At 36.1% G+C, this 22,032-nt stretch overlaps 1 protein-coding gene across 1 annotated transcript in view; it reads left to right on the forward strand.

The window, feature by feature from the left end:
* LOC133756601 (tubulin beta chain-like) overlaps positions 1 to 20,187 on the forward strand; it is an 81,520-nt gene extending 61,333 nt beyond the window's left edge. Inside the window, 3 exon segments of the mRNA XM_062187233.1 lie at positions 15,833 to 16,219; positions 16,221 to 16,391; positions 20,140 to 20,187. Of these exon segments, the coding sequence (XP_062043217.1) occupies positions 15,833 to 16,219; positions 16,221 to 16,391; positions 20,140 to 20,187 (606 nt within the window).
* Positions 20,188 to 22,032: the final 1,845 nt, after the last annotated feature.

A 22,032-nucleotide genomic window follows, 5' to 3' on the forward strand; every position in this document is an offset into this window, starting at 1 on the left:
TGTAAATTTGGTGAGTGCCAGTACCCTTTGCCTTCTACCTTCTGAATGACAGGCACAACATTACAGTTTATCTTTAGATGCACAAGTGCAATGAAGTTCTGGTCTGAACAAATTGTTGACATAACCAATGCAATGTTCTCTACCTTCTAACATCACTTATGTCCAGAACACTCATTTTTCACTTTTTTTTTGAAATAATATTTATATACTTATTTGAAAGGCAGAGTTAATTTGTTTTTGTTTTAAATAATATTTATATAGTTATTTAAAAGGCAGAGTTACAGAGAAAGGTACACACAAACACAGACACAGAGAGAATCTTCCATCTACTGGTTTACTCCCCAAATGGCTGCAAAGGCCAGGGCTGGGCCAGGCAAAACCCAGGAGCCTGGAACTCCATCTGAGTCACCTATATGGGTGTCAGAAGTCCAAGTAATTGGGCCATCTTTTGTTGCTTTCCCAAGTATGTTAGCAGGGACCTGGATCAGAAGTGGAGCAGCTGGGACTCCAACTGTTGTCCATTTGGGATACTGGCATTGCAGGCAGTGGTTTTACTAGCTGACCTTCATCTTTCACTCTTCATCAACTCCTAAACTCCCTTAACGTAAACACGGTCATGTGTAATATTAGACTATGGCACTGGATCACAAAGATCTAAATCCCTTTGCAAGTCTACTCAATATGCCTCAAATTTGGGTCAGAACTGACTGTGGTAAGGAATTTACTGACAAATAATTAAATTTAAAGAAAGTAACAAATATCTCTTTCTTTAATCATTCTTTTATACCATTAAATATTTTGTCATTAAAATAAGCATGTAATTTTAAAAAATTTTAAAACAACAACAAAACCCAATCCAGTTGAAAAATGGGGAAAGCGCTTTAAAAGACATTTCTCAAAAGAAATACAAATGACCAACAAATATATAAAAAAAATGCTCAACATCACTAGCCATCAGGGAAATGCAAATCAAAACCACAGTGAGATATCATCTCACAGTTGTCAGAATGGCTAAAATCCAAAACATGGAGAGTAACAAATACTGGCAAGAATGTGGACAGTGGAGGACCACTTTTACACTGTTGGTGGGAATGTAAGTTAGTGCAGCCACTGTGGAAAACTGTATGGAGATTTCTTTAAAAACTACAAATATACTTGCCATATGACCCAGCAATGCTACTAATGAGTATACACCCAAAAGACTTGAACACAGTGTATCAAAGAGATACCTGCACCATCATGTTCATAGCGGTACTGTTCACCATAGCCTAAATTTGGAACCAACCAAAATGTCCATCATCAGATGAATTGATAAAGAAAATGTTGCATATAAACACAATGGAATATTACTCAGATATAAAAAAGAATAAAATCCTGCTGTTTGCAGCAAAATGGATATAACTTGAATACATCATGTTGAAAAAAATAAGCCAGACCTAGAAAGACAAATACCACTTGTCCTCCATTATATGTGGGAGCTAAATTTTTTTTAAAAAGGAAAAAGAAATGTCTTTGTATATCAGTATTGCTGCAAATAGAGTTTTGTTAAACTTTGTTTTATACCTTTGTGACACCAATGGTTAAGTATGTTATACTACTATGGTTTGAATGATTCCCGATTACTTAAAAAAATTATTGTATATGAGTAAAGTGGTCATTTTTCCATTAAATTATTGTTTATATTCATTATCTATATTCCCACTAAACTAAGGTCTTTTTGCTTTATACTAGTAAAACTTTTATTTGGTAAAGTATTAAGCCTTTTTATTGTAATGTAAGTTTAAAATATGTTATCTCCAAAACTAAAGAAAGGGACAAGAAAGGAGGGTGAAAAGGAGAGAGGGGAGGGAGGGAGTCAGGAGGATGGGAATATCATTGTGTTCTTAGGATTGTCTCTACAAAGCACATGGAATCTGTTAAAAACTAAAAGCTAAAAAAAAAAATAAGTAATCAAATGCCTAATGCCATTCTTGGTACACAGTACATGCTCAAAATGTGAATTACTTGCCCCTCTCTTTTCCAGCATGAATAGATAAGACTATAAAACAAAGTCTATACTCCAACAGCTGTTTTCCTTTCAAATGTTTTGATTCAATAATATAATAAAATATATAAAAGTTAAGCATAAAAATAAGCATATAATATCCTGGAAAATTACAAATTCATATTTTCACATTTGATAATATGCAATGATTCATTTTCTAATAATTTTAACAACATTGTAATAACTTTTCTGAACAATTTTGTCCCTTTGTTATCCTTTCATATACAACCTTTCTTTTATTTTACTGTAAAAGGTAGTTTTTCTTGAAATATACCAGTTGCATGTACATATTAGTGAAATGGTTAGATATATTTTGAGGCATCTTTATCAGTCAGCTTAGGTTTGTGTACAACAGGTATCAAAAGAAAATCATTAAGAAATTGAATGAAAAGTTTTATGTAATAAAGCTGTAGGCATGACGAATAACGGAAAAATGAACACAAATGAAAAATAATACAGCAGAAATAGTCTTTTATAAGGAGATTAAAACATTATAGAATAACTGGAAACAAAAAATAGTATAGTTAAGAGGATTGCCACAGAATTATATTTCACTAGGAGTAAAACTCTATTTTATGTAAGTCATTTAATGTTTAATTTCTAATACTACCAATGTATGGCAAGTATTTACTTGAGTATAGAGTAACATATTTCAACCTTTAATAGCCTGTCATTCAGGCTAAATTTGTTTTCAATCTCAATTTATATAGCAGCCCAGAAAAGATGGTTTCCCTCAAATTCCAGACAGGGAAGAGGTATCCATGTTTTTGAAATTCAGATTTACAATAGTATTAAAAAATGCAAAATATAAAAAAGTGAGAAATATGCAAGAATGTACATTCTTTCCATAGTGAAATGAAGGCCTTGTCAGCAGTAGAACATGTTCTACTCGCAGTGATGAATAGCTGGAGTGAAGAGCAGCTACAGAGGCAGAGCCATTAGAGAGATGGATGAAGGTATCAGTAAGAAGAGGCACACATATCTGCTAATGGTAAGGTCACAAAGCAAACATTAACAGTCAAGAGCATTAATACATTTTCCCACACCAATGCTTTCTTAGTAGTGACTTTTGACAGGTACAATCTGGCTCCCATATGGGAGCTAAACCTCAGGGACAGTTTTAGTTCAGTACACAAACAAATCCACAGATCTGCCTTCAAGATGATAGAAACAGCTGAGCCAAAAATGCTTAGTTTTTCATTGTTTTGTGAACATTGGAACAAGTCCCTTCTCCAAGTAGATAAATTAGAAGACTGGTTTATGAAGCATTATGTCACATAGCATGTGTAAAGGAACCACACTTGGTGTTTTTCTTTTTGGTAACTATATGGGTTAGTTCCTATTATCATGAAAACGTATGCATAAGATGATCTCATAATTTTTTTGAAGTGGCCAAATTATTATCAAATAGTGACAGCTAATGTACATTTCTGGGGGAAAGGAAAAAATGAGTGGCCAAAGAGGATAAAGAAATTATGAGGACAAATTTGTTTCTCAGATCTTACGTTGCTCATTTTATTGTTGTGTTTGGGTGCTCTGATTAGCCTTCAGACCAGGGATTAATTCAAAGGTAAGGAAAAATGACACATAAGCACTCTTGGACACGGAAACGGGATTTTTGCAAAATAAACAGCAACAAGGTCTTGCAAAGAGAAGGGCTCAGGTTCTGCTTAGAGAGAGAGGGGGCTAGGTGACTGAATATTATTTTGGCCAAGAGACAGTGCTGGATTTCTTGCTGACCTGCTCTAAAGTGAGGTAAAAGAAGAAGAGGAAAAGTGTAGGACTAGTAAGTTGTCAATAGCCACATCAAAAATATAGTTTTTCTTATAATTATAGTTGTTTTGATATAAATAAATATAATGTTCATGTTATAAGTGCTGAGATAAAAGGGCTATTGTGGAATATTCTTCTATTGACTGTAGTTCATTAATTAGAATAATTAAAATTTTGTATTTTGGGGGCTGGCGCTGTAGCGTAGTGGGTAAGGCTGCTGCCTGCAGTGCTGACATCCCTTATGGGCGCCAGTTGGAGACCTGGCTGCACCACTTCTAATACAGCTCTCTGCTATGGCCTGAGAAAGTAGTAGAAGATGGTCTGAGTCCTTGAGCCCCTGCACCAGTGTGATGGTTTTATTTCATGTACTCTTAAATTATCACTAAATTGGAAGGATACTTACATACAAAATGATTTTGATTAACAATTAATCAATTTACTTATCAGTTGTGATATCCTGTGTAACTTTCAGTTGAATGTTAGCAATTATCTGTTTTAACAATAACTGATTTTACAGAATCTGTGCTGCTCTTATAGAATAGTCAGTTGAATTTATTTGCATTTGTAGGTACACAGATTAGAACATGCAATAGGAAATTTTCACAGGTAGAGATATATTCCAGAAATATGGGCAAAATTTGTGAAACATAACTGTGAAGATTAAAGACTGGCATTTTTAATATGGGTGTGAAAAAGCATAGAGAGAGAAGAGGTATGATATTTATTACACGGCATATGTCAGGTACAACCTCAGGTGTTCTACACAATTTCCTCACCTTTTCTGCAGAAGAGTCTGGTATTTTTCACAGTTTATCTTTGAGAATGCTGAAATGTAGAAAGATTAAGAGATATTCTCAGTGGTATTCATCTATAAAGTTAAAGCAGGCATCCATGTTCAACCCTGTGTGCTTTGTCTTCACGCTTTTTATGCCAGTCAATACTGAAACACAGTCTATGAAATGATATTCAATAGTTTAAGAAGAATTGAGATGAATCTTCCTTTAAAAATTTGATAGAATTCAAAATGAAATTGCCTGGTTCTGAGCTTTTGTTATTTGGTAGGATCTATATTACTGATTCAATCTCTGTCTTGGTTACTGGTCTATTAAAGTTTTCTATGTCATCGTACCAGTTTTGGTAAATTGTATGTGTTCAGAAATCTATCCATTTCTTCTAGATTTTTCAGTTTGTAGGCATACAACTATTTGTAGTAATTTATAACAAGTCATTTAATCTCTGTGATATCCAGTGTAATATATTTTTCTTACCTGATTTTATTAATTCAATCTTCTTCTTTTCCTTTCCTTGCCTTTCCTTTCCTTTCCTTTCCCTTTCTTTTCTTTGTTTCTTTTCTTTTTTTCCTTTTAGTTACTTGGGACAATGGCTTTTCAATTCTGTTCATTTTTTCCAAAGACAAGCTATTTATTTCACTAATCTTTTGTTTGTTCTTCTTATCATTTCAATTTTGTTTTTATTATTTCTTTCTTCCTACTAATTTGGGGTTTGCTTTGTTCTTCATTTTCTAGGTCCTTAGATACAATGTTAGATCTTTTATTTTATGCCTTCTTAATTTATTGATATCAACACTAACTGATTTAAATTTTCTGATTAACGTTGCTTTTGCAGTATTCTGTAAGTTTTTTATGTTCTGTTGTAATCATCATTTGTTTCTAAAAAATTTCATTTCTTTTTTGATTTCTTCTATAGCCCACTATTCATTAAGAAGCATGTTGTTCAGTCTCCACCTGTTTGCATATTTTTTTTAGTTTCTTATGTTGTTAATTTCCAATTCCATTCCATTTTAGTCAGAAAAGTTACATGAGACAATTTCAATATTTTTTAATTTGTTGAGGCCTATTTTATTGCCTGCTGTATTGTCTATCCGAGAAAGTGTTCCATGCATTGATGAAAAGAATGTGTATTCTGCAGATGTTGGATGAAACATTCTGCAGATATCTATAGTCAATAGTGTAAATGTTTCTAAAAATCTATTTTGTCTGATATTAGGATGGCTACTACTGCTCAAGGAGATTTCCATTTGTGTCGGGGCCAGTGGCCCTGGCCCGACATGAGATGCAGCAGGCTGAGGCTGTCCCTTATCTAATCCTGTTTCCAAGACTTTTCGTCCCATATTCCAGCAGGCAGGATGTGACTTCTGATGAAGGTTTTATGATGTTCTTTGCACTATCTGCAGAGCTTGTACCCTGATCATTGCTACTTTGTAAACTTGCTCTGTTCCTGTGCTATGCATGATTACACACAATAAATGTTATCTGTATGGGGTCTGGGGTATATATCCTTGTCTTTCTGTGTGCTCGGGGCTGGAGGCTGAAGAGTTTCTTCAGGGAGACTGCCTTCAGTCCCTCTCGCCGGGCCCCCTACTTTGGCCTGGAACGCGATGAGGCAATAAACGTGGTGATAAATTGACTGAGTGCTGCGTGTCGCCGTGTGGTTTGTCGGGTGGCCTCCGACACATTTGCATGGAATATCTTTTGCCATATTTTCACTTTCAGTCTCTATGTATCTTTGTTGATGATGTGTAGGCAGCATATAGATAGATCTTATTTTTTTAATCCATTCATCCAGTCTCTATCTTTTAATTGGAGAATTTAGGCCATTTACATTCAGCCTTATTATGGGTAAGTAATGACTGTCTTGCCCTTTTTCCTGTGTATATTCCTAGTGTTTGTTCTGGATTTCCTTTGTACTTTCATTAGATTTTATGACTTTACATACTCCAAGATGCTGATTATCCTTCTCTAATTCTGTGTATAGCAAATTCTTAAATATCATTTGTAAGGTTAGTTGGGTTGTATAAAATTACTTTAATTTCTGTTTATTTTGGAAAGTCTTTATTTAATCTTCATTTACAAATAAGAGCTTCGCTGAGAACTTCATTCTGAGTTGACATGTTTTTTTTTTTTTTTTTCCTTTGAGGACTTGGACTAAGTCTCTCCACTCTCTTAGCCTGTAAGATTTCTATTGAGAAATCTGCTGTCAAACTAGTTGGAGTTCCTTTAAATGTAATATCATTTCTCTATTGCACATTTTAGGATATTTTCCAAATATTTTACTTTTTGAAAGTTTACTATAATATGTTGTGTTGAAGATCTTTCCTGGTTATGTATATTAGGAGTTCTATGCACTTCCCATACTTGGATGTATTATATGTAATTCAACATTAGTTACATACATAATTACCAACTGCTATATTTTTACATTTCATTAGCTTGTCAGTATGAAGTTTCCCTTGCAATAATCTTGACTTTGACCTTATTTTGTTTGGTATTTTTAGAACCACTACAGCTTTCTCATGTATATTATCTACAAAATATCTTTTTCCTAGTAACATTATTCTAGGTCTGTCCTTGTAGTTAAATGTATACCAGGTAGCTTGTAGTTGGATCTTGGATTTTTATCCAGTTTGACAACCTTTGCCTAGCCTTGAGTCAATTTATGTTTGATAGAATTATTATTTTTAAATTTAAAAGGTATTTAAATTTATCTCATCTATTTTCTACTCCACTCATCTTTCTTTTTGCCCTAAAGTGTAGTAATTAATTTTAAGTTCTTCATTTTAATTTGTTTATTGGGTTTCTAAGGAAAAAAATAGGATAAAGGAAAATATAACAGAATCATGATTCCAGAAGTATAGGCAGGGCAAGATGATGAAATATTATATAATCCATGCTAGAATCATGTTAGATAATTGAATACAGTGGAAGATATAAAATATGAGAAAAGTTAAAGAGTTAAAGTTAGCTGAAGCTTGTCATTATTTTGAAGTTGTTTGAGATAAGTTTATGATAACACTGATATTTTGAATTAAATGATGATGCATTTATTTAATATGGCATGGGATAAAGCAAGAGTTTCTGATGGAAGGGAGAAAAGTAGTACAAATGAAAATATTAATTGTTTGGTTATGTTGCTTTTGAGGTACCTAATTTTCAGGTGGAAATAGTAAACTGTTAAAGTGAAGAATAAGTTATGTGAACTAAAGATATCACCTCTGAACTAAGGAAACCACATTTGAAGGTAGTTCAATGTATATCTAATTGGTTACAGAAGTTTGCAGTGTGCACAGAAAAATGAAGATTGGAAAGCAAAGCAATGAAATTGTTTATTACAAGAGCTAAGAAAAAAGGACTTTACAAAGCAGATGGGCAGTACTAAAGTGAGATACAGAAATAAACATTTTAAAATAAAACAAGTAAAACAAAGTCAAGTGCTGTATAAAACAAATTGGAAAAGAAAGGAATTGAATTATTTCACATATACTTTTATTATTACTTATCTTACAAATGTATTGAAATGTCAAAATGTCACAATGTACTACATAAATATAAACAAGTATTGAAAACATAAGTAGGTAGTAACAATGCTTCAGTGTGAGAAGTCAGGGTTAAATTATTTTCATTTTAACAGTTGAGAGGACACATATGGACTAATCTTTAAAATCTTTGAAAATGATGAAAATACTAACTTTAACAATGGTTGCAAGACCACATAAGATAGCAGCTTTTAGAAGAAATTGTTTTTTTATAAAAATACATCAGAGAGAGCTAAAATTGGTAGGTGTTCAATATTCTACTACGCTTAGGCTTCTGTCTCTACTCCAGAACTCCTCAAATAAATAAATTGCGTTGCATTTCCTCAGGGCTCATTACTTTTAGCCTAGGATGCCACCTAATCTTGTTCTCCTATAATTTCCACAATCTCATATTCCCCAGTTTTGAGGCTTGCATATCTTTGCATCTTCTTCATTCAATGCATTTTTGTCTGATAAACTAACTTTGTTTTTCCAATTCTGTGCAATGTTGTCACGAGACCAGAGGTATTTCCCATATCATACTAAGAGGGAATATATAATAATAACTACTTTGACAACCTTTGGGAATATATTAAGCAGTATTATTCATTATACACTTATTATACACACAGTTTTAGCTCCAATGAAATATAGAAACTTCTTTTGTGCATCCACATGTCTAGTGAAAAGTAAATCATCCATCTTGGACTATAATTTTCATTTGGTCTCAGGGTAGTATATCTTATTTTACCATCTATATGAACCTTTTGGAAGCCAGTGGTTAGAAAGATAGAGGCAACATTAAAGAATGTGGAGCTAAGAGATTCAAGGATGAGAAAGGAAAGAGGCTGAAGGAACGTGGTGCAATGTAAAAAGATCAGTATGACATTTAGTAAAAACTTGTTGTCTGAAAGGCATTCAAAGAAGTTCTCCACACAAGCAAAAGATCAAGAATGTCCTTGCTAAGAGTGTAAAAAATAAAATAAAATTGAAGTGTGACCAATGGGATAAGAAGCTCAGGGAGTTTAAAAAAAAAAGAAAGAATATAAAAGTCAGAGATGTAGAATAGAGATCAAACCAAGAGCTACTTAAGAGACTCTGGAAAGCAGCTCAGCAGGAAGGAACTTTTTAAGCTTGGAATATTCCTGGGAGGTCAGCATATCAGTCATTGGGAAAGTCATACAGCCAAGAAGTCGAGGATATTGGACATTATCCACGATTGTTATTTGTAAAATTAAAATTTTCAACATTTCTCATTTAAGAATAAATTTTCCTGACCACTGAAATAAAATAAAAGAAGCTAACTTATCCAATAAATTACCATATTTTCTCTATCATTGTGTACCTTCCTGAAGAGACTGTTCAAGGCATTTTTCTGATGATTTTTCTCTATGTAAAGTGCTAATAATGTCCTGAATCATGATAGTATATTCTAATGAATCCTTTTTTTTCCCTAGATGAAAAAGAAAATCCACTTGGAGCTGCTTTTAGATTCTCTTTTGTGTAGTATATGCATTGAATATTGGACAAGAATACTGGCCCATACATGGATTATTTTTAATAGAGTATATTGAGTTTTTAACCTCTAAACTGAATGTTATTCAGGAGGAAGAGTTCATTTTAGCACTTGAGTAGAACCAATATAAGTTCTGTGAAGACCCTACTTTGTAACTCCTTATTCAGGAGAAAAAGATTGCATTAAAAAAGCCAAAATCTGAATATACTAAAATAATGAAGAATACAATTTAGAGGGTAGATATGATTACTATCAAAATTCACAAATAGTAACAGTTTATTGTTTGCTTTCATATTCTTTTGAAGGAAGGAATGAATTTTTAAGTATTAAATGAAGTAGTTGAATTCTGCCTGGAGATAATTCTAATAATCCTGCTCTATCATTTGCTTGATTGATGTTGTAGTATCCTTCCATAAGGCCCTATTCCAACCATTACCCTTACTTATCATCCTAGGTCCAGCTGTGTCATCACTCTTCACAATTATATGCAATTCTTGTTGTATAGCTACACACCTCCACACACCTCTATATCCCAGTAAAACACTCGGACTTTTCCCCATGTCTGGACATAACCACAAGGACAGCTCCAGCTCACAGGTCCTCTTTCTGTTTGCCTGCCCACCTTGCCTGCCTTGAAATTTCTTTATTTGTCCCTGAAACAAATGCGTACTATGACATACTATGCCCCCAGTTTTGATAGTACAGGATACTGTTAAGAATAATAGCTATTATTGGTAGATAAAATATACTGCATTCTTCAGGAAACATCCAAGAATGTTACCTTAAATTTGCTACCTACCTCATTCAGTCAAAGATTAAATTCTCTAGTTTTTAGAGTGCTTTAATTGTAGCTCTCATATGGAATTTTATAGAATCTCCCTGTATTTTTCTTTACAATAAAGCAAAATGAAGCTTCATATACTCTTATATGCAGGTATGTTTAAAATTTTTCAACTTTCACTATTTTACAGCAATTCATATAAAAATAATTTTCATTGTGGTTGTTTTGAATTTCAAAGACTGCTAAGGAATCTAACCTTATTTATTTGTGTTCACTACTTTATCCTATTTCATTTTCTGTGAAATGCTTTTTCATGATTTTTACTCACTATTTTTGTTTCTTTGCAGTCTTTCTTTCCTTGCTCCTAAGTTTATAGTTATTCATTGTATACTTTGGAAGTTGGATCTTTTTCAGTTAAAACATATGGCAGAAATCTTGTCTTGCTTTGTAATATTTTCCACAGTTGCTGATCAGGAGTTCCTAATTTTCATAGAACCCACAAATCTTTTTAAAAATAGTTTTTTTTTTAAATATTTACTCTGAGTTAATATAAGCATTCCCATACTTTTCATGTTTAAGTCTGAAATCTACATATGTTTGATTTTTATGTAATTTTTTAAAAAGAATTAATTAATATCTTTCTTTTTCTTAATACACTCTATTGGAGTTGGCACTGTGGCTTAGTGGGTAAAGAAACCTCCTGCGATGCTGACATGCCATATGGGCTCCGGTTTGAGTACCATTTGCTGCCTTCCAATCCAGTTAACTGCTAATGGTCTGGGAAAGCAGCAGAGGATGACCCAAGTTTAGGCCCCTGAACACAAGTGCGAGACTTGGAAGAAGCCCCTGGCTCCTGGCTTCAGAGTGGCCCAGCTCTGATCTTTGTGGCCATTTGGGTGGTGAACCAGAGGATGGAAGCTCTCTCTCTCTCTGACTCTCTCTCTCTGTAAATCTGCCTTTCAAACCAAAAAAAAAAAAAATCAATGGATCTTAAAAAAAAAGAAAAAAAAACACTCTTTAGGGATTAATTCATTTTAATGAAATTAATTTACAATAGAACCTTTGTCATATATATGTTTCCATATATTTGTGAGACTGAGCCTGAGGTTTGCTCTGCTCCATTGATTTATTTGCCAGTCGCCTCACCTATATGCCATTCCTTTAGTAATTACAGAGTTATCAATGCTGGTGGTGTTGAAGGTATGTCTATTCTTCTTTGTTTAATTTATTCAGGAGTTTCATTGATATTTTCATCCCCTTGTTCATTACATATTCTTTCAGATTCTCAGGATTTTTAAAATCTGTTAAAAAGTTTCTTAGCAATGATTTCTTAGAATGTCACTATATTTACTAAGGACATCAGTATGTTTCAGTAAGAGTTCCTGGTAGCTTTGGGATCCGCAAGGAGGGAAGGCCTACACTTCCGGGAATGGAGAGGCCTACTTCTGAAGAAGAAAGTCCTTGTCAAGGTCCCTGCGGGTGTCTAAAGGTCAACCAATGAGGATCAGACCCGCCTCAACCTTTAACTCCCATGCCCTGAATCTATAAAAGGAGCTCTCCCAATCTCTAATGCGTGACTTCCCCGGCCTCCGCTCTGTTGCTCTGTTGGGATCGGGGAACCTCGCCCGGGAGCGGAACCCCAATAAAAGCCTGTGAATTAATTGATTTGTCTGCCTGGGAAGATTTGTTATGCGCTGGACACCTTACAGATGGTGCCGAAACCAGGGAGCTGAGGTTGGTGCCTCCCCTTTCTGGGTTCGAGGCCCCCTCACTTATTGAACCTGTCTGGTGCTCCAGGCTAACTATGGACCACGCTCGACCAACTGTAACTCCTCCCTTGCTCTCCCTCCCTCCTCTGGGTTGGCCCAGTCTCTGTGATCTCTGGCTAGCTCTCCGTCCAGACAGAGACCTCCAAATCGTGCGCACGTGGGCTCTGTTCTCCGCTGTTTAGCCTCCCAGCAGCTGTGGAGATGTCCTGCCGCTGGTTTGGACCCACAGAGGACTGACCTCTAATTCGTCTGCTGAAATCCGGGACAGGGGATGCCTTGACCGAATTTCAGTAGATCTGGGACCGGGGAGACCATGGGATCTGGCCAATCCTGAGGGTGGGACTCAAAATGCCCCCTGGCCTGCCTGCTAAAGAACTTGAAGGAACTGGGACTGGCCCAGGACCTAATGCACAAACGCCTAATCTTCTACTCCACCCAGGCATGGCCTAATTACCTTGAGAATTTCTGCACAGGGAGAGAAAACGGCTAGAGGTCCCATATCTCCAGGCTTTCTGTAACCTCCATTCCCGTCTCTTCTCCTTTCTCCCCTACTTTCCTCTCTGCCTGCTCCATGGCCCAGGTCTTGCTGGTCAAGATCGGGCCCCCACCGCCTAAGGGTGCCTCTTCTGTGTTACTGCCAAACTCTCCACCCTCTGCCTTTTCAGACCCTCCTGAGTTCCTGAGGACCCACAGCTAGCCAGGAACTTCCTGCCCCCATATATGCATTCTTCCACCCTGCCCCACCCCAAGTCCTGCCTCTCCCCAACGCCATTGCTGGAAGCCAGGTAGCCACTTGGCCCAACCACCAGTGTCAAGCTCCACCCCCATCCTAATGGGATTCACTGCTCCTGCTTCCCTGGCCGCCCTCTGGCAAAGTTTTAAAAGGACCTGTTCCTTTGAAAATATTGCTTTGTAACTTGCTGAACTTATTTTGCAATTTATTTTAACAGGTTTCCTGGTAATCAGTATTCAATGAAACAGCAATGGGTAATTAGTACTGGTTTTAGATGAATGCAATTTTAATTTTAATTAAATTCAAGTAGAGATATATCAGCATCTTAAGTCATTTAGGTGTAACTGCTAATTTATTGTAAACTCTTGTATACTCAGCATGTTAAATTTGTGTTAAAAATGTTATAGAAATGTGCATTTGGTAAGGAAGGTTAAAAGGAAAGAGTTATTTTGAATAAAGAAAGGACAAGGTTTGTAAGACTGACTTCATCCTGATGGCTAGTTTACTCTAGACTGGAATGGAAATGATGGAATGTTTCAAGTAAGTTGAAGAAGGTGTGTGGAAGTCACAGAAGTTTACGAAAGAAAGAAATTTGGATCTTAATGAAAAAGCCATAGAGGCCTAAAGAGTTAAATGTTCTGTAAAATCCTACAGGTGTTTTCAAAAATGCTATGTGAAGTAAGCAAGTGCCTTTTGTTGAGTTTATAATGAGTTCATAATTTTAAACATGGCAACGGAAAGTCTTTTGTCATTCACAGTTTTATGTATCAGATTTGCTGCTCATAAAACTAAAGTGTTGTTGGTTCTGTGTTTAGCTGTCCTCTTACAGGTTCTGATGGACTATTTTCAGCCACTTCTATTGTATTCAGTACTTTGGGATGGTGCTGTAAACAGATGAAGCCAATAATGTATTATGGTTACCAACTGAAAGTATGGTTAGCTGAGGTTACTAAGAGCAGAAAGTAATTCGAATCAACTGGTAAATTAAAAAACAGTGAAAGTTTTGAAACTGCTATATTTGTTATCTAATGATTTAAGCTGCTTTCTAAATTTTCATTTGATATTGCTATTGTCAGTAAGTGATCTGGGATTTGAGCACCCCCTTGACTTGCATCCTCTGGTCTGCTTTAACCAAAACCAGGAGGAAAAGAAAGCTGGGCATCAGAAATGGAAAGATAGGTGGCAGCCTATTAATGGCTGTTCTGTACAGTGATCTGCCCTCAAGGAGACCCAACAGGCCAGTCCACTGCAGTGGCTTTCAGTTTGGTAAGCCTGGGCTTCAGCAGAAGTCAGCTTATGAAGAGCCCCGGCAGCTCTGCCAGCCAAGAGTTCCAGGTCTGGAAATGGACCTGCCCTGGAGTCGAAGGACTTCAGGTCAGAGCCACAGATCTTATTGGCTCTAAGCTGAAAAGCCCTTCACTCGGCCCAGCTTCCAAAGTGACCACCAAGGCCTTCAGCAACGAGGCAATCAACCAGATGCTTCTCCATCCATACATGCCTGTCCCTGCGGAGCCCCAAGATAACCCCAGCGGGCCCCTGTAGATGACGTCCCCAGTCAGCAGGAAGTAGCCAGAGAGACTCATCGTCGCCCCCTTTCCTATCATCAAAAGGTCGGGATGGTAGCTTTGGGATCCGCAAGGAGGGAAGGCCTACACTTCTGGGAATGGAGAGGCCTACTTCTGAAGAAGAAAGTCCTTATCAAGGTCCCTGCGGGTGTCTAAAGGTCAACCAATGAGGATCAGACCCGCCTCAACCTTTAACTCCCATGCCCTGAATCTATAAAAGGAGCTCTCCCAATCTCTGATGCGTGACTTCCCCGGCCCCCGCTCTGTTGCTCTGTTGGGATCGGGAACCTCGCCCGGGAGCAGAACCCCAATAAAAGCCTGTGAATTAATTGATTTGTCTGCCTGGGAAGATTTGTTACACGCCAGACACCTTACAGTTCCCACAAAGGGCTAATATGCATTTGTCAAAATTAGTTCAATATGTTTAAAGTGTTGTTGCTTTCATAACACGGGTTTTTAACTTAAAAATGTTAAACATTTGTGACTCATGTTTTATCCTTGACTGTTGCGACGACCTTGATAAATTCTTTTATTATTTCTAATCTTTTTCTAAATGTGCTGTTGTGATTTCTTAGGAGATAATTTCATCATCTTTGAAAACAGAGACTTATTTTAATTATCTTATTCCCACTTGATGAATAGGATCTCCAGTAAAATATAGGAAATGAAAGCATCCTTGCTTCATTCCTTACTTTGAACTTAATGCTTTTAACTTAAAAATACATTGCATGTTTACCACGTTTTTAAGATTTATCTTTTAATTAAGATTAAGTAAGTCCTTTTCCAATATTGATTAGCTAATAACTTTAAATATGAGAAATGAAGTTTGAACTTTTTCAAACTTTTCTCTATGTATGTATGTGTTGCTATGTATGTGTTGCTACCTTTAGTTGTTTTATTTTGTCAAGTAATATGAAGTTATAGTAATTAATTTTCTAAAGTTTCTGTAACATGCATTTCTGGAATAAGCCAAATCCAACCTAATTTGTATTATCTTCTTTAGCTATATTTCTTCACCTATTTTGTGATATTTTGCTAAGGATTTTTATCATTTTGATTAAGTTGTAAAATGCCTTGTCTTTGACTTCTTTCACTACCCTTGATGTTTAGACAGTTAATTTCTAGCATACTATTGTTATTATATATATGTATACATATGAATATATGTATAATTATCCATGATATTACATTTATAAATACATCTTATGGAGATTCAAGGATCCTAAACTAGCCATCATGATCTTGAAATAATCATAAGCTAGCATTTCCTGATTTCTAAACACAATTCAAAACTTAGTGATCCAAAAAATGTTGCACTAGTGTAAAGAATGCCACATAGACTGATGGAACAGAATTGAAGCTGGCCGTGAACATGGTGCCCTTCCCCCGCCTGCACTTCATGCCCGGCTTCGCGCCTCTCACCAGCCGAGGAAGCCAGCAGCACCAGGCCCTCACCGAGCCTGAGCTCACCCAGCAGGTCTTCGATGCCAAGAATGTGATGGCCGCCTGTGACCCCCGGCACAGCCGGTACCTCACCGTGGCCACTGTCTTCCCTGGACGGATGTCCATGAAGGAGGTGGACGAGCAGATGCTGAACGTGCAGAAGAACAGCAGCTACTTCATGGAGTGGATCCCCAACAATGTGAAGACTGCTGTGTGCGACATCCCGCCCTGGGGCCTCAAGATGGCAGTCACCTTCATTGGCAACAGCACGGCCATCCAGGAGCTAGCTGTTCAAGCGCATCTCGGAGCAGTTCAAGGCCATGTTCCGGTGCAAGGCCTTCCTGCACTGGTACATGGGCGAGGGCATGGATGAGATGGAGTTCACCGAGGCCGAGAGCAGCATGAACGACCTGGTATCCGAGTATCAGCAGTACCAGGATGCTACCGCGGAAGAGGTGAAAAAAAAAAAAAAAAAAAGAAAATCTATAAATAAACCAATATGTCCACAACCACCTGGTTTTCAACAAGCCAAGATCATTCAGTGGAGAAACAATATTTTCATGTAATGATGTTGAGACAATTCTATATCCACATACAAAGCTGTGAGGTTGGAATACAGGTCACACCATACACAAAACAATTAACTGAAAATGCATCAACAATCTCAATGGAAGAGCTAAAACCATGAAGTCTTAGAAGAAAATATGGTCATACAATGGATTTGGCAAGGAATGCTTAGGCATAATATCAAAAACATGAGCAGAAGCAAAACATGTATTTATAATAAACATGATGGTGATACAATAAATTTATTATCTGTAATATTTGATATATTTGATAAAGGATGTGCAGAATATAACTAGAACTAACATAACTCACCCACAAAGAAACAACAATAAAAACTCACACAGCTGGAAACTGGACAAAACACTTATATAGTTATCTTTCAAAACATATATAAGAATGGTCACCAATCTCATGAAAATATGCTTATCATCATTAGTCATTTGGGAAACTCAAATCAAAAGTACAATAAGATACTGCTTCCCACCCATCTGAATGATAATAATTAAGAAAGAGGAAAATATCATGTAGATGAGAATTTGGAGACACTGGATGCCTCATACATTGCTGAAAGGAATGCAATTTCCTGCTGTCTAGGTGGAAGACATTTGAGCGCTTCCTCATAAAGCTAAACATATGGATTAGGTGTTTGGCTTCATGACTAAGACACTGTTTTGTACATAGGAGTGCCTGAGATTGAGCCTTGGCTCTAGCCCCAATCCCATCTTCCTGTTAATGCATAGCCTTGGAGATAGCTGGTGGTGGCTCAAATAGTTGGATCACTGTCACCCACGTGGGAGACCTAGGTTGAGTTCCTGGATCCTGGCTTTGACCTGACCTTGCCCCAGTAGTTGCAGGCATTTGGGAAGTGAACCAAAAAATAGGAGCTCTTTGAACTTTCTGTCTCTCTCTCATACACATGCATGTGTGTCCCCACACTCTTGCTGTTTCTCAAATAAAAAACATAGATTATTTTTTTAAAAATGAAGATATAATTATTGTATGGGCCAATAATTTGACTTGTAGTTATATACCCAAAATAATTGAATGCAAATACTGAAACAAATATGGTACACAAATGTTCATAGAACTATTCACAATAAACATAAAAATAGAAAAAAATGTCTTACAAAAGATTAATGCGAAATAAAATGTAGCATTACACACTCAGACATACACGCTGAAATATTATTTAGCCTTGGCCGGCGCCTTGGCTTAACAGGCTAGTCCTCCGCCTTGCGGCGCCAGCACACTGGGTTCTAGTTCTGGTTGTGGTGCCGGATTTTGTCCCCATTGCCCCTCTTCCAGGCCAGCTCTTTGCTATGGCCCGGGAAGGCAGTGGAGGATGGCCCAAGTCCTTGGGCCCTGCACCCCATGGGAGACCAGGAGAAGCGCCTGGCTCCTGGCATCAGATCAGCACAATGCGCCGGCCGCAGCGGCCATTGGAGGGTGAACCAATGGCAAAAAGGAAGACCTTTCTGTCTCTCTCTCTCACTATCCACTCTGCCTGTCAAAAATATATATATATATTATTTAGCCTTAAAAGGAAATATTTATACACGCTTCACTGGGAGTTAATGTCAAAAACATGATGTTAAGTGAAAGAAGCCTTATGCAACATGAATTGTATGATTACATTTAAATGAAATATCCAGAACAGGTAATCCATAGTTACAGAAAATGGATTTTGTGTATCATCTTACGTATATTGTAACAACTCCCACCCCCTAACTCCAGATTCTTTAGGCTAGAATAGTGTTAGAGTTTGAGAACTATATACTATGCCATTATTTTTTTTTTCTTGAACTATTGTGAAAATGTTCTTTCCTGGTTCATATTGTTTTTATATTGTAAAATATTATTTTATGCTAAAAAATCAAGGGACAATGTTCTAGCATGCTCTTATTTGACATTTCTCTTATATTTGCAGATTTATCTAGTCTTTCTCATTAAGAGTTCCATAATTTCCTAAATTCCCACTCATATGCCTGAACAATGACTCTTTCCTTACACCTGTGTTCACTCTATACACACCAATGATTATCAATTCCAACAATGATCACATTCACTTTGAAGTTTTAGAAAAAATAACTGTGGCTACATATTAGGTCTGTTGGAACAGAATATAGCTATGCATCTTTACATTTCAAAAATCTCTGGCTTCTATCAAGTAGACAGATGAATTGTACATGTTTTCTTGTTTTTTTAAAGATTTTTTAAAAATTTATTTGAAAGAAAGAGTTACAGAGAGGCATGCAGAGAGAGCGAGAGAGAAAGAGATAGACAGAAAGAGAAGTCTTCCATTCACTGGTTCACTCCCCAGGTGGCCACAGTGGCCAGAGCCATGCCAATCCGAATCCAGGAGTCAAGAGCTTCTTCCAGGTCTACTACGCAGGTGCAAGGACCCAGGGACTTGAGACATCTTCTACTGCTTTCCCAGGCCATAGCAGAGAGTTGGATCAGAAGAGGAACAGCTGGGATTTGAACCAGTGTCCATGAGGGATACCGGCACTGCAGGCAGAGGCTTTACTCACTATGCCACAGTGCTGGTCCCTGTGTATGTTTTCCATATGATGATGTTTACATGAAAGTTATATTTTCCACAAATTCAATAAATGAAATGAAGAAATAATGAACCTCATTCAACTATTGTTCCTCCTATATCTATTTCAGTAGGCAGTAACAATACTCTATTTTGAAACATGAGGCACATATTTGGTAGTTTTATATAGTTTTCATTCTCATTATCAATTATACTTTATAACCATTGGACAGTAGAAATATTTACTGAACTTAGAATGGGGTAATTATGTTATGGATCAAAATTTTCACCAATGTATAAATTATGTTTTTCCTTATTCCAAAATGTGAACTGAACATTTAAGAGCATAGTCAAAGAGAGACCAAATCCTCCTACCCAAAATCCCATCAACTAAGTTGACCTAGAGTGCTTTAGAATTTGCCTAGGATAAGGCAAATTACTTATTTATTTCAAGCTGATTTTCATGATTATTATGCTCCTAATACAAATAATGTGGTACAGATATTTGAGCAGGAGGTAGTACATCAACAGGTGAGGACATTGATTTCTTCAGCATAAATGCCTTATCACCATATGGAAAACTTTGTAGATTGGAAGTTGTATAATAGAAAATTATTTTTTTGAGTCAGATTTAGTAGAAAGTAAAAAAAAATATGTAAGTAGATTCTCACAGTAAGGGTAAGGATAATAAGAACAGATTAAAAGGGCATGGGATTCATGTTTTCTGTAATTTCAGGGCTCTCCTTTACTCACTAGATTCTGTCACAGTGGGGTACTTCTCACCTGAATATCAGTAGTTAACTTCTGACTGTAAACACTTGGAATCCCAAGGTGTCCTGGTGGGATGAATACTAGAATACACAGTTATTAGTATTCCAGCTTCTTGAAGGTGACAACTCTGGGAGATCAGAAATGCATGGGGGAGAAATTGTAAAGAAAATATATTATCCTGAATGAAAAGGCAGAGCATAAATTCTACTTATCAAACTGCAACTTTCATTGTATGTCAAATATTTTCAGTAGAGTTCCCCAGAATGACATTTGTGTACAAGCCAAGCTAACAATAAAAAAGCATTTTTTTTCCCATTTTCCATTAGTCATTGATTATTTCCGTTCGGGAACATAAAAGAGCAGAAGAATGGTGAATCATCTAAGACAATAGGATATTTCAATGCCCTTACATAATTATAGCAAAATCCCATGCAGTAGCATCCCAGTATTTGCTAAATTCTAATATAATCAACCATACCCAGTGACCAATAAAGACATGGAAGGAAGAGTGAGAGGGGGTCTATAAAGATCTCAGCACATGCAAGTGAAAAAAAAAAATGGTTAATAACAGCCCTATCCACAAAGAAGTTTACAAAGGAATACATGACCTTGTGAGACTCAGAAGAAAAATTTTTATGGTATAAGTTTCATTTCTCTATACAAAACTATAAATATACATTTACCTTTATTAACAATGCATGTTCAACACTAGTTTCAATGTTACTATAAAAAATGTTATCCTGCTTCTAGACAAAAACAAAATTTTTCTCTTTATTTTACAATTTAATGTGGAGGATGTTTCAAGTGCATTATATATGACTTCTGTCACAACTGAGTATCAATTTAGTTCATCATCACAGCCAGAGTATTAGAGTTTATGTACAGTAGACAGGTAGTAGATGAAACTGATCCTCTGAGAATGATAACTGGAAGACAGACAGAAATTGGATACACTAAAAGGTGAAAGTTAGGACAAATTTTATTGTGTTTCAAAGAGATTATAACTCAAAAAACTGTTGTTCTAAGTTATTGTATGCTTTTTTCACAAATTATTAATAGATAACTGTGTTATAAGCATTTATCATAAATAGACATACACATATTTAAAACATAATGCAATTTTTAAACAAGTGCGATGCAAATTTTAATGAAACTGATTATGCATACTGATTCTAGTATAAACTGTAGAATAAATTCATTTTAAATTTTGTATTTCTTTTACTTGGCTTCCCTCAGATATTTTAAGGGCTGCAAGTGCTAACCCTGTTAGATTGTTACTAACATTTCAATTAACGATTTTCAAAGCACAGTGACTGATAAAAACTAATTAATATTAAATTTAAATTTTTTAAAAAAGATATGATTCCTTCCTTTTCTTGTTTTTAATGAGCTTGACAATTTTGAGGAGAACTAATCAGGAATTTTATAAAGTATTCCTTAACTGGGAATTATCTGATGCTTTTCTCATGAATATATCTGTTATTTGGTTTACAGGTAAAGTCTAATTTTCATTATACACACATACATAAGTAATCTTCAAATTATTTAGCAAGGACAGTTAATCATGAGGTTTTTCTTATACTCTATTTTCTTTTTCATTTTTGAGATATTTTTAATTTAGATTATAAACATAAGCTTAACACTTCACTAAATAAGGAGCTCAACAAATCCAAAATAAAAAGACCCTACTTCAGCCGGAATATTTTTACTACTAAAATGAACAATATTAAGTCAGTGTTATTTTGCTCTTGAAACTTAATATTACCCTGAGGCCCATTGATGTCCAAAGCAGATCCAATACAATAGCTGGAGACAAAGGAGAGCTAATGAAACAAAGCAAAACACAGTGTTAAATGTAAAGAGTATCCTAGTGAGGGTGAAGAGAGCGTTGTCCTCCATCTCCTCCTTTTTCTGTTCCCTTGATTCTGGAGCCAGCTAGGGATATGCATAGTGTTGCAAGAAAGACTCCTCACCATTTTGAACAACAAGTTTGTATTTGACAAGCACTGTTGAAAAAGCCAAGCAAGCATTGCTACTTATTACAATAGAATATACATTCACTTAAAAATACATTCTTATTTCACATCTGGAAGTACTGATTCTGTGAGTTATATGCATCTTCAAGTTACACCTGACTGTGGGTGATTACTCACTTTATTGGCATTTGCAATAGGCTTCATGTACATAGAAAGAAGTGGCCGTATGGTCATGATCCATTT

The sequence above is a fragment of the Lepus europaeus genome, chromosome 3 (assembly GCF_033115175.1).
Source record: "Lepus europaeus isolate LE1 chromosome 3, mLepTim1.pri, whole genome shotgun sequence".
Lineage (NCBI taxonomy): Eukaryota > Metazoa > Chordata > Mammalia > Lagomorpha > Leporidae > Lepus > Lepus europaeus.